The 13,406-nt window shown below is 41.1% G+C and overlaps 1 protein-coding gene across 1 annotated transcript in view; it reads left to right on the forward strand.

Annotated features, from left to right (window-relative positions):
• Positions 1-13,406, forward strand: part of LOC308368797 (anoctamin-1-like) — a gene marked incomplete at both ends in the record, with an annotated part of 121,160 nt that overhangs the window by 97,842 nt on the left and 9,912 nt on the right. The window contains 5 exons of the mRNA XM_080843056.1: positions 2,430-2,572; positions 3,580-3,732; positions 3,888-3,940; positions 4,047-4,231; positions 4,516-4,621. Coding sequence (XP_080699182.1) covers positions 2,430-2,572; positions 3,580-3,732; positions 3,888-3,940; positions 4,047-4,231; positions 4,516-4,621 — 640 coding nt within the window. The remainder of the gene's footprint in view (positions 1-2,429; positions 2,573-3,579; positions 3,733-3,887; positions 3,941-4,046; positions 4,232-4,515; positions 4,622-13,406) is intronic.

The raw sequence follows: 13,406 nt of genomic DNA on the forward strand, positions 1-13,406 counted from the left end.
ATAGCGGACTAGCTCACTCAGGCAGGCTTAATGATATTATATACCTAGCTCGTTAGCGGGCTAGCTTACCTTTGCCTGATGGCTTGCCATTAAGAATGTAACTACTCTATCCCTCACTACCGTGAGCGCGAGTTAAACTTCAGAGAGTTGTGTTGGCTATTTAGCTTGTAATAGCCTAGATGCAGTTTCTTCATAATCTATAGGCTCAATAATATTCTGTTTGGCTCTCTATTTAATTTCTTCTATTCTTTTTTTTTTTTTTTTTTACGTCTGTTTCAAATGCAAGAACTGAGCCAGTCCATAATTTATTTCTTTGTTTTAAATTAAAGAATGTATTTTGTTATACCATAAAAAAAACTTTTCTGCTTTCTTTTCCTAATGCATAATTACTTGAGGAATGTATAATAGAATAGAATATAATTATCATAATGTAATGTAATATAATAACTCAACTATTTAGCTGATATTTATAAAGGCCCTATTGAAGCACTGAAACTCAGGTGAAAAACGCCGCTTATCAATTAATCGAAAGTCGATCGATAAGATTATCAACTAATGATTAATGAATTCATCGATAATTTGCATCCCTATTTACAACAGGAGAAAGTGTACGGTAACAATATAGATAAAAAAGGCATAATGCTCCTGATAAGGCCTTCATACTAGTGTTTTCCCATTTTATAGTAGTGTTTTCCATTGAGCACATCAGTGTTCAATCAATGCTTAGAATGTCCACTCAAATAATGGTCTGTGTTTGTCATTTGAAAACAAAATACCCTTTTGAGGTGACATAATAGTGTTTTGAAACCAAAGTAGCATTTTGCAGGAGATATAAAGGGTTTTGCATTTTGTGTGAGTGGTTTTGGGATTTGTGTTTAGAGCTAAGAGAAACCGAGGCATGCTTTGAAAAAATTAGTTTTAGCAACTGAGAAAAACTGTAAGCACTTGGTATGCACAATAATTGATCTTATATTCGATCAGAACATTTGATCATATTCACATATCATGGTTTCGTGCAAAAGTGCATTTGGAGACACTCATTTGATCAAATAAGGCTCTTTTGATACTACCAGAATTCTGTTGGTCAGGCTATTTTTCGAGGCCAGCTGGCTAGAGATAGAGAAAGATGTACACAGCATACATGTGGTAAATGTACATAATAAATTAAAACTTAATATGGTATATACATGATTACTACATAATTGGTAGTGAAGGACAGAGCATTGGAGTATTGGATACAGCTAGTGGGTATACAGTGTGCCTTTAGGGTTACTATTACAAGGGTAAGTAGAGTAGGAACAGAAAACTATGTGGATGGTGGCAATAGTTTACATTATATGAAAATGCTAGCCCAGAGAGGGGTAGAATAGGTGCATGACAGTGTGGTGGGGGTGGGTAAGTGTAGGCCGAGGGTTTCTACAGTAGATCAGGTGGAGACACTACTGCAGCATCCCACAGAGAAGATAGTCTGGACTAGGAGGGGAAGAAAGAGACAAATCGAGTGGGTAGAGTTTGTCTGCCACTAAATGTAAATGTGCCTAATGGATATGGTGATGAGGAACAATGTTTCCACATCCATCAGTATTTGCAAGCAAAGGTCAGACTATAAGAGAGAACATTTTGATAAACAGATAAGGAGATACATTTAGCTAAGTGGGTATTGTGGCCACTTTATCAGTAAAAGAATTAGCAATAGGATATAGACGGAGGGGGAGAGAAAGAGATAGCAATAGGACATAGAAGGAGAGGGAGAGAGAGAGAGAGAGCAATAGGACATAGAAGGAGAGGGAGAGAGAGAGAGAGAGCAACAGGACATAGAAGGAGAGGGAGAGAGAGAGAGAGAGCAAAAGGACATAGAAGGAGAGGGAGAGAGAGAGAGAGAGCAAAAGGACATAGAAGGAGAGGGAGAGAGAGAGAGAGCAATAGGACAGAAGGAGAGGGAGAGAGAGAGAGAGCAAAAGGACATAGAAGGAGAGGGAGAGAGAGAGAGAGCAATAGGACATAGAAGGATTCTAAAGCTCTTGCTTTGCAATTGTTTTTTACTTTTATAAGCGAAAATGACTCATCAAAAGCTGAATTTATTATCTTTGTATCAAAGTACAGTCTTCTTTATTATAACAGTGATTTACTAATCTTCTTGTACCCTACTCTTGAACGCTTTTGTGCAAAGAAATGATTGTTCTCCAGACAAATCTCTCCTATGTGGTGACATTGTTGTCTACCTTAGGTCAGAGAGTTCTCCAGTACAAGTACAAGTTTTAATGGTCAATCAGTTGTAACATGCTCTTTTATAATTTTGAAAAGAATATAATATTTTCTGCTTTAGTATTGACATGTGAACATGTTAGTTGATTTACCAGTGTTGCTGACATGGATTATAAAAAAGATATACGGTAAAAAGTAGTCAAACACAATTTTGTGTACTGCAGTAAACTGAAGAAGATGATGCGGCGACGAAAGACCAAAATGGACGCTCAGCAGGAGGAGGAGTTGAAGAAGACTCTGCAGCGCCATGAGAGGGACCACTTCCTGGGGGCCTTTGCTGGCCTCAACCCAGAGTATATGGAAATGAGTGAGTCACTGGATGCCCACCCACACAAACACTTCTCTGAGTTCAACAAAGCTTGCATTGAAGAGCTTTTGATCCATATGTTTCAGTACACTCAGTGGACACTGTATTAGCTGCATCCCTACACCTGCTTGCTAATGAAAATATCTCTAATCAGCTATTCATATGTTAGAAAGTCAATGCATAAACAGTCTTTAGAGTTTACTGAGAATGAAAACATCCAACAGCAGTTCTCTTGAGCAACAATGTTACTGTTGTAAAGTGATCAAGTCAGAGTCCAGAATTTGAGGCTGGACTTGAAAAGGGCTGTTTCCTCACGATCCCCATGTAACCTGACTGTACACCTACATGTGAAAATGATTAATCTTCTTTAATAACCTTCTTTAATTATTAACAAATGATTGGCACATGGACCTGATTGTAAATAATAACAGATCAAGGTGTATGCTGTTAAGTAAATTCACATGTAAGCATAAAATAGGTATAAAAGGTAAAACATTTCTGATTTATTTCCATCTTTGACACATCTCAGATTTAACAGTTTTGATGGTTTTAAATACAAGATGAACCAACTTCTGCTTGATCTTGGGCTTCTCACGTTAAGGAACACTGCTACCATATGTTACCTCTGGAAGGTTTCTGACAATCAACATACAAATTACCATATTGAATAGCTATTTTAAGGACCAAAATTCAGAACATTCTGGTGTTCACAGTGCATTGTATAACATGTTCATGCACTCAGGCTAATTGGACATAACAGGTGTACTCAATTTAGGTTAGACATAACTGTTTTCTAACTGTAATATATTATTCTAAAGTATTTGTTTTGAATGTTCATAAAAGGAAATCAGCTACGTGTGAACTTACAAATAATGCAATTATTGAGAGTTGATACAATTTTGAATGATTTTTAACTATTAACCTGATGGCAGGGTCTGGTAAAGCATCAACCATATAACTTGGCTTATTTTAAAATAGTTCCAATGTTTATATTGTCTTTCCAACAGTTATCCAGTTTGGCATGGTGACACTCTTTGTGGCGTCTTTTCCCCTGGCCCCACTCTTTGCTCTATTGAACAATGTCATTGAGATCCGACTGGACGCTAAGAAGTTTGTCACAGAATTGAGAAGACCTCCTGCAGCAAGGGCAAAGGATATTGGTGAGTTTGATAAATGAAAGGCAAACATGCGTTCTTCTGTATTCCTCATCTGTCGCATACATATTTCATTGCTTTAAAGCAACTATGGTGATGTGATGGGATCCAGGATAGTGGTCAATTATTAAAATAATGTAATTCAGGGTTTTTTTTTGTAGGTATCTGGTATAACCTTCTAAGAGGGCTCAGCAAAGTGGCAGTGATTGTGAACGTGAGCATTTAATTTGTGTTTATAAAGTTTTATCTAATGATTATAAAGGTTATTCAGAAGTGTACAGATATGTTGCTGACTATCACTTCTTTTTCCTTTTTTCCAGGCATTCGTTATTGCATTCACGTCTGACTTTATTCCACGGCTTTTTTACCAGTACATGTATAGTCCAGATGGCACCCTGCATGGATTTGTCAATCACACCCTCTCCTACTTTAATGTGTCTGACTTCCAGCCTGGGACTGCACCCCTGCAGCCTATGCACCTGGGTTACAGTGTGGACTTCTGCAGGTACAGGCCAGATATACTAGGGCACCTTGTTAATCAAGCTACCAAAGTCAACTTTAAATGGTTAAAGTGCTTATTAATATATTTGTTATCTTAATTGGCATCACACTGTGGCCTCATTGGCCTACAACTGTTGCCATTTGGATGAGCACTTCCCTGACTGGCATTGAGGCATTTAGACTCATTAAACGTATTAACTTTGCTTCTCTAAGAAATAATTCAACTTTCATCATTAAGTATTTAAGCAATGTAAAAACTGTCCAAACTTGTACTTTGTGTAATATCAGGTATAAGGACTACAGGGACCCCCCATGGTCAGAGACACCCTATGAGTTCTCTCGAGAGTTTTGGGCCATACTCGCTGCCAGGCTAGCATTCGTCATTATTTTTCAGGTGAGTTCAGGTGATTCTGTGTTCATTTATGTGTGTACAGACTTAACATTAGTTGGTTGCTGGTCTTATGTCTTTTTACAGTGCAAAAAACTAAAATAATAAATTCTGCACATTTTTCAGTTGCTGGTCAGATTTGAAATTTTCAAAATGTATTTAGGCACAGTTCGATTTTATTCATTTATATAGGGTCACTCCCCTTCAAATCAACAAATGAGTTCTGTTTGACCAACTCAGATATTCTTGAAAATGTAACTCCATAAAGTGTGACCTTCTAAACTAATAGTCAGCTTGATGTTAAATACTTCCTGATCACAGAACCATCTTTGACGTGCTCACAGACGAACAAACTGTGATTTATTATCTTAAAAGGTTTTAATGCTAGAGGCTTCCAATTTTGAAGATAATAACCTCTATATTAAGTGTCCTGTTTAAATGTTGCAAGATGATTGTGTCCATAGTCACAGTGTAATCAACGTGAGGAATTTCAAGAACAAAACTATTTACTGATGTTTTTTAAAGTCTTTTCAACTGTATAGAAGAACCATCAGCTATTATCCCAGACAAAAGAATTGAGAGCTCATGAACGCAACTCTTTTATACTAACATGTCACCTGCAGAACATTGTTAAGACAGTTCTGAATGATCACGTAGGACTAACACATTCAATTTTGAGTGGATCTGACTAGTTTCACCTTCGCTGAAGTTGCGAGATGCGGCATTTGGTTCGGTGAAGCTCTGCGCTTTCTAAGTACCGTAATTTCCGGACTATTGAGCGCACCTGAATATAAACCGCACCCACTGATTAAAAAAAATATATACTTATTTTGAACATAAATAAGCCGCACATGTCTATAAGCTGCAGGTGCCTACCGGTACATTGAAAACAAATTAACTTTACACAGGCTTTATCGAAACAGGGCTTGTAACAAGAACACTTAGTAGGCTACATACTAATATTATTCAAATATAGAGATTATTATCAGTGCAAAAGTGAACAATCGAGGATGAGCGAACACGCAGAAAGTGATGTTGCTCAAGAGCAGGATGATGAAGAATTGGTTAAAAAGAAAAGGGGGCACCTCTGTCGTTTTGAACTGGTTTGGGTTCAAAGCCTCCAATCTCGACCATAAAAGAATAAAAGACAGTTGTGTCGCCGTGTTGTTTTAGCCAAGGGAGTAAGCACCAGCAACATGTAAAATCAACATTCAATTGGCACCTTGCACATTGTCTACTGGTTGTTTATCATATTTCATAGTATCATTCTTAACACACATAGGTAAGGTACATACAGTTGGCAGCTGCTAGCTTGTGATGAAATAGCTATCATTTCATGCAAATGTAACTCTTCCATTGAAATCGTTTATGCTAAGGTTATTTAAAGTTTCCATAGCTAGCACAGCAATTCGAGAAGTGACTGAAGTGTTGTGGTAGATTGAGCTGTGAAACCAACTGGTAGTGATGTGACTGAAGTGTTGTGGTAAATTGAGCTGTGAAACCAACCGGTAGGGAAGTGACTGAAGTGTTGTGGTAGATTGAGCTGTGACACCGGTAGTGAAGTGACAGAAGTGTTGTTGTAGATTGAGCTGTGAAACCAACCGGTAGGGAAGTGACTGAAGTGTTGTGGTAGATTGAGCTGTGACACCGGTAGTGAAGTGACAGAAGTGTTGTGGTAGATTGAGCTGTGAAACCAACTGGTAGTGATGTGACTGAAGTGTTGTGGTAAATTGAGCTGTGAAACCAACCGGTAGGGAAGTGACTGAAGTGTTGTGGTAGATTGAGCTGTGACACCGGTAGTGAAGTGACAGAAGTGTTGTGGTAGATTGAGCTGTGACACCGGTAGTGAAGTGACTGAAATGTTGTGGTAGATTGAGCTGTGAAACCTCTCACCCTGGTATAGTGTCTGTGCTTGCCAACCGCGTTCCCTCGCTTCCACTTCCAGTTCAGCTTACTTTAGCTTTTTCCTTTTAAATGATTTCTCATTTTCAGCAATCTCCAATCCCGTGCTTTGCCCCATTGGCCAGACAGTGCTGTTTGTCCATGCCTGGTTTCCATTTTTCTGTTCCTCTAACACAAAAGATACCTTACTGTCCCTGTCATTAATACGCAAATGTTTTACCTCAAAGTTAGTTCTCAAACAAACACGCAGATGATTTTAAAACCTGATTTTGTGTAGCGACCCAAGGTCAGGCTAGTTTTACATCCAGACAATGGCCTACTGGTTAGGATTTCAGGCTGGAAACCGGAGGGTGGCCAGTTCGATCCCCGACCAGTAGGAAAAATGTGGGCGGGGGAAGTGGTAGAGCACTGCTCTCCCATGCCCACATCCACAGCTGAAGTGCCCTTGAGAAAGGCACCTAATTCAATTCAATTCAATTCAATTCAATTCAATTTTATTTGTATAGCGCCAAAACAATACAATTGCCTCTAGGCGCTTAACAGAGCCCAGAGCCTAAACCCCCTTAGTGCATGCACAATGGCAACAGGGGCAAGGAAAAACTCCCTGTTAGGCAGGAAGAAACCTTAGGCAGAACCACGGCACATAAGGGGGGACCCATCTGCTTGAGGTCGGCCGGGTGGAGACAGGAAGGTGGGAAGGGGGAAAGGGGGAGGGTTGTGTGGCAGAAGGGGAAAGGAAGCAACAGGGGTTATACACAGCAAGCATTTGGTCGCTGGACATAGTATGTATACAGACATCCGGTGGTAAATGATACAGACAAGACCAGATTACTGTACCAATAGGGTTACTGTTACAAGGGTAAGGGATGTAGGGACAGAGAAACATTTCAGTGGTGGCAATAATGTATATTCTATATAAATGCTAGCATAGGGTATTGGGTAGAGTAGGTGTACGGCTATGCAGTGGCAGTGGGTGCGATTGGCCGAGGGTTTCTCCAGGTAGACCAGGTGGAGAGACTATAGCAGCGTCCCATAGCGGAGATAGTCCTGATTAGTAGGGAGAGAAAAGGAAGAAAGTGAGTGGGAAGAGTTCAGCTGTCCATGTGCGTAGATGCGGAGTGGTGGAGGTGAGGAGCAATAGTTCCACTTCCATCAGCGATTGGAACATGCTATAAGGGAGAGAGAACATTTATGTTAGTAGACATCAATTTCAGAAACAGATAGGGAGATACATTTGGGTAGTAGATTTAACAGTAGGCAATATGGCTATTTTATCAGTGTTATTATAGGCATAAGCAATATGGTATGGAAGGAGAGAGAGAGAGAGAAAGAGAAAGGGAGAAGATATGTTTAGTTATACTGGCATTTGTTATTTAGTTTGGTAGTGTACATATGGATATATCAGTCGTAAGTTTTCTTTTTTAGTTCTGGTTAGTGAGGACAGCTGCATGTCACACCCGAGATCTGTTATAGCACTCTTTCACAGTGCAACATACACTGCTTGCAACTTGCAACCTGCACACACACAGATGAAATATTTCATTTTATTTTTTTGATATGGAAGGAGAGAGAGAGAAAGAGAAAGAGAAAGGGAAAAGATATGTTTAGTAATACTGGCAGTTGTTATTTCGTTTGGTAGTGTACATATGGATATATCAGTCGTAAGTTTTCTTTCTTTTTTTTTAGCTCTGGTGAGTGAGGACAGCTGCATGTCACACCCGAGATCTGTTATAGCACTCTTTCACAGTGCAACATACACTGCCTGCAACTTGCAACCTGCACAAACACAGATGAAATATTTTTTTATTAGAACATTATTTAGTCGTAAGCTTTGTTTAGGGTTGCAGTATACACAGGCTGGTGACAGGACAAATTGATGGCGATCAGAGAGGTAAGATCTAAACCAAAATAGGGCACAGCCTTTGATGCCAATGTGATGTTCAAGTCTCTGTAACAGGATATGATGATCTTTAGTGTCGAAAGCAGCACTAAGGTCTAGAAGAACTAGTATTGAGGTGCACCCATGATCAGATGCGATTAGTTAGTCTGGGAAGTCCCGCCCCACTTCTTTCGGCCAAATTGATTTTGCCTCTGCAGTGGGTCTGGCCAACTTTGGATACCCGTTCATTTCAAGATTTCCAGAATCCTTGGAGCCAATCACAAACTGGCTTTTGGCTACCTGGCGCGCCATTGGCGGATTTAAACTTACCACGGCTACTTTACAAAATCTACTGCACGGAGAGTTTTTAAACATTGGACATGGTGGCCGCCGAAGCACCGCAAAACTTCGATAAGGCAAGTTTTCTTTGAAAACAGAACAGAAACTTGCCCTGGAACAATTCATACAGAAAAAATATGTGTTTGCTTTATTACCGATCGTTGTATCGTTGTATAGTATCGTTGGTCTGATTGGTTAAAGGCGTGTCCAATTACGTGAGTGAAGTGGATCGCTGATGAGTAGTTGGCCAGACTAACTGAGCAAATGCAATGCAGTGAAGGGGCAGGGAATTCCCAGACAAGCGATTAGTAGGTCATTCAAGACTTTGACTAAGGCCATTTCAGTGCTGTGGTGGGCCCTAAAACCGGATTGGAAGGTTTCTTCAATTTTGTTTTGTTGTAGAAAGGAAGTAAGTTGCTTAGCTACTAGTTTTTCAAGTATTTTTGACAAGAAAGGGAGGTTAGATATGGGTCTATAGTTAGCGAGATTATCGGGATCGAGGTTAGGTTTTTTAAGAGATGGTTTTATCACTGCTATTTTGAATGATTGTGGGACGTATCCTGAAATGAGTGAATTATTCATTACATTGAGTAATGTCTCACTTAATAAGGGAAGTGCATGTTTAAGTCATTTTGTGGGGATAGGGTCTAGTAGGCACGACGATGATTTAGATGAGAGGATCAAGGAGGATTCAGGGAGGTCGGTGGATGCGAAGAATTCAAGGACAGCACCCGGTTGAGGGGGTGTTGCCATGGCGCATTTTGGAAGGGGTGTAGGGTCACAGAGGGGGAGGAAACTATGGATTTGTTCTCTTATTTTGAGGATTTTATTATTGAAAAAGGTCATGAAATCATTACCACTAAAGATTATGGGAACCGAATGTTCGATTATGTTGTGGTTTTTTGTTAGCCTAGAAATAGTGTTAAATAGGAACTTTGGGTTGTTTTTATTACTATCAATCAATGAAGAATAGTAAGCTGATCTCGCCTCAAAGAGTACTCGTTTATAGCTTAGAAGACTATCCTTCCATGCCAGGAGGAATACCTCAAGTTTGGTGGAGTACCATTTTTTTTCTAGTTTTCGTGTGGTTTGTTTAAGTGCACGAGTCTGATCCGTGTACCATGGGGCCAGTTTTTTTAGTTTTCTTATTCTCTTTTTTAGTGGTGCAACAGCGTCAAGGGTTGAGTGCAGCGCATGTATGACGCCTTCAGTTAGTAGGTCGATATGAGGTGGGGGAGTGCATATGCCATTTACTTTGCCAGCGGTAGGAGCTGAGGTGAGGGCGAAGGGTAGTTTTGATATAAATTCAGCTGTAGTCCTGTCGGATAGACAACGGCTGTAGAAGTGGGTTATTTCCGATGTTGGACGGAGTTCTAATTTCATGTTGAATGTAATTAGGTGGTGATCTGAGAGGGTAGTATTTTGGGGTAGAACTAAAGGGCGGTCAATTTCTGGGCCATGCGTTAATACAAGGTCAATGGTCTGATTATGGTAGTGAGTTGGTGTGTTTACATGTTGTGAGAACCCGATAGAGTCTATCAGTGATTGGAATGCAATTGTAAGGCTATTATTTTCATTATCCATATGGATATTAAAATCTCCCACTATCAGGATTTTATCAGAATTTACAATCAGGGCGGATAGGAAATCAGATAATTCGGATAAAAATTCAGTGTAGGGACCTGGTGGTCTATATAGTGTCACAAGAGTGACGGGGTTAGTGGCTTTTGAGTTTGGATGCATAAGATGAAGTACAAATGATGTAAATTTAAATGTAGGTCTTGGGGAAATACCTAGATTAGCGAGGGAAATTGAAGCAACTCCACCTCCACGTCCAGTGCTGCGGGGGATGTGGCAGTTAGCATGACTTGGAGGGGTAGATTAATTTAAGGCTATGAATTCATCTATTCACCTCAGCTCCTACCGCTGGCAAAGTAAATGGCATATGCACTCCCCCACCTCATATCGACCTACTAACTGAAGGCGTCATACATGCGTTCATATGGGGCAGCCGTGGCCTACTGGTTAGGGTTTCAGGCAGGAAACCGTAGGGTGGCCGGTTCGATCCCCGACCAGTAGGAAAAATGTGCGCAGGGGAAGTGGTAGACCACTGCTCTCCCATGCCCACATCCACGGCTGAAGTGCCCTTGAGCAAGACACCTACCCCTGATCACTGCTCCCCGGGCGCCGCCAATGGCAGCTCACTGCTCCGGGTTAGTGTGTAACCTCACTTCAGTGTGTGTGTTCACTTCCCTGGATGGGTTAAATGCAGAGGTGGATTTCAGAGTGTGTGTGTCAACACCATCTCTGCCATAGAGAGGACTTTCACTTTCACATCTGGTCTTAGCCAGGTTTCAGTTATGAAAAATATTTTGCTGTTGTTGTCTGTTATCAGCTCATTTATAAGTGCACCTTTTGATGTTAGGGACCGAATGTTAATAAGGCCCAGTTTTAGTATTTAATTAAGTTTAATTTTGTGCTGATAAGGTTTGTATCTTTATTAGGTTTTCCTGATTAATACTTCTTCTAGTATGATTTGCGTTGGGTTTATGTATTCTGGGTATAGATACCGTTTGTATGTGGTTTAATATGGGCAGAGAGTGTACTGGTGCAGCAGAAGTTAGTGTTGGGTAATAGGTCTGCCTTCCAGTTCTAGTTATTGGTTGTCAGTAGTACGTTTGGGCTAGGTGGTGTTTTAAGTTTTGTGAAAGGAGGCTAGCACCCACTTTGGAGGGGTGGATGCCATCCTTTTGTAGTAGCCCAGGCTTCCTCCAAAAAGTTGGCCCGTTATTTATGAAATCTGCGTTATTGTGTGAGCACCATTCTGCTAGCCAGTTATTAAGTACCGATAGTCTACTGTACATTTTGTCACCGCGGTTAATAGGCATAGGGCCAGAACACACTACAGAGTCTGCCATTTGTGTTGCGGTAGTGAATGACGATTAAAAAATAAGCTTGGTGGTTTCTGATTGCCGTAGGCGGACATCGTTTACGCTTGTGTGAATAATTATTTTCGAGAATCTCCGATCAGCGATTAGTTTTAAGTGGGATTCGATGTCATTTGCTCTAGCTTCCAATATACAGTTCACTGTTTGTAACGGGGTTGTGAGTTGGATATGGCTCAGGGTGGAGTCGCCAATAACGAGAACTTTATCATCAGTATCGGTGGTATTAATGGGAGAGAAACGGTTTGAAGTTGGGATGGGATTGGGATACGAGTGTGATACGGGCTTTGAGTGTCTTCTACTACTTCCTCGTTTTACAGTCACCCATTTATTGTGGGGTTTGGGTTGCGGTGTTATCACGGGTGAGCTAGAAGGCAGAGTATCGTCGGTTAGTGTAGATCTGCATGCTGAATATCGCTAGTTTGGGTTAACAAACTTATAAAGTCAATGCTGAGGAGACGCGACTCAAGTAGAGATATCCTCTGTTCAAAGCTTGCCAGTAGCCTACACTTAGTGCAAGTATTGTGGCCATTGAAAGTTGTTAGAGAGTCGCTAAACATATTACACGTCGGGCAACGGACAGGGGTCGAATAAGACGCCATGGCCAGCTAAGCGTTAGCTGAGAGCGACAGGAAATAGGGGGGGGAGAGAGAGAATTCCCAGATTCGATGTAGTGTGAAAAGTAGTGATAGTGAGCGCAGTCACTGGGATACTTAAGTACAAAGCAGATAAGCAGCGTTCCGGGGTTAGACAAGGCGACTCAGTAGCAAGCCTATTAGCAGGAAGTAGCGTCCGGAGCTTCTGAGAATAGGGTCCGTGGGGAAACAGCAATCACATCCGTCTGCACATCCACTGTTCACTAGTCAATCTGTTGTGTGAGTGCGTGCGTGCGTGTTGTGTGAGTGCGTGCGTGCGCACTGACTGAGGTTTGCACCTAACCCCGATCACTGCTCCCCGGGCGCCGCCAAAGGCAGCTCAGTGCTCCGGGTTAGTGTAACTTCACTTCAATGTGTGTGTGTCACTGGGTGCTGTGTGTGTGTCACTTCCCTGGATGGGTCAAATGCACCACCTCTGCCATAGAGTCACTTTCACTTCATTTATGCTTTAATGAGCCAACAGTCAACACAACTTCTCAGTCTTCACACTCCCACTGACTGAGGTTTGCAGAGTCAGGAGGGTGTATTGGGCGCAGAGCAGCTTTGTTTCCCGATTGTTGCAGGTTGTTTGTATGTTACTTTGGATAAAAGTTTCTGCTAGATACCAGTCCTCTCTGCTCCTCTCTCTGGTGTAGGATAATTTTGTACGTAACTCTTGTTTGTTACGTAACCCTTTAGAAAAGTGTCTGACATCAGGCCTTCATGGCTGCCCTGTGACTCCATGCCTGCTTCAACAGTAGTAAAGGATGGTTTGGTGTGAAATACTGCATCAGTAACAGTCTCATTTGGACATGTGGACAGAGGTGAATGATTGATAGTCTCTACCTAAAATGTCCTGAGTTATTCTTTCGCACTGAGATGCACTTCCCATGCCGCATCACTATCTGGCATAGTTCTAGGCCAGTGTGCACCAGCTATAACCTCAGAATATTTTAGAGAAAAGGTCAGCACAGAATCCTTTACCCAACATTTAACATTTGGATCTTGTGTTTAGAGTGGCAAAATGTGGCTAAGAGCTCCAGGTGTTAGTGGAGTAGACATTCTGTACTCTCAACCCCATAATAATAATT

This window comes from Sprattus sprattus, assembly GCF_963457725.1.
Source record: "Sprattus sprattus genome assembly, chromosome: 8".
NCBI classification, from domain to species: domain Eukaryota; kingdom Metazoa; phylum Chordata; class Actinopteri; order Clupeiformes; family Clupeidae; genus Sprattus; species Sprattus sprattus.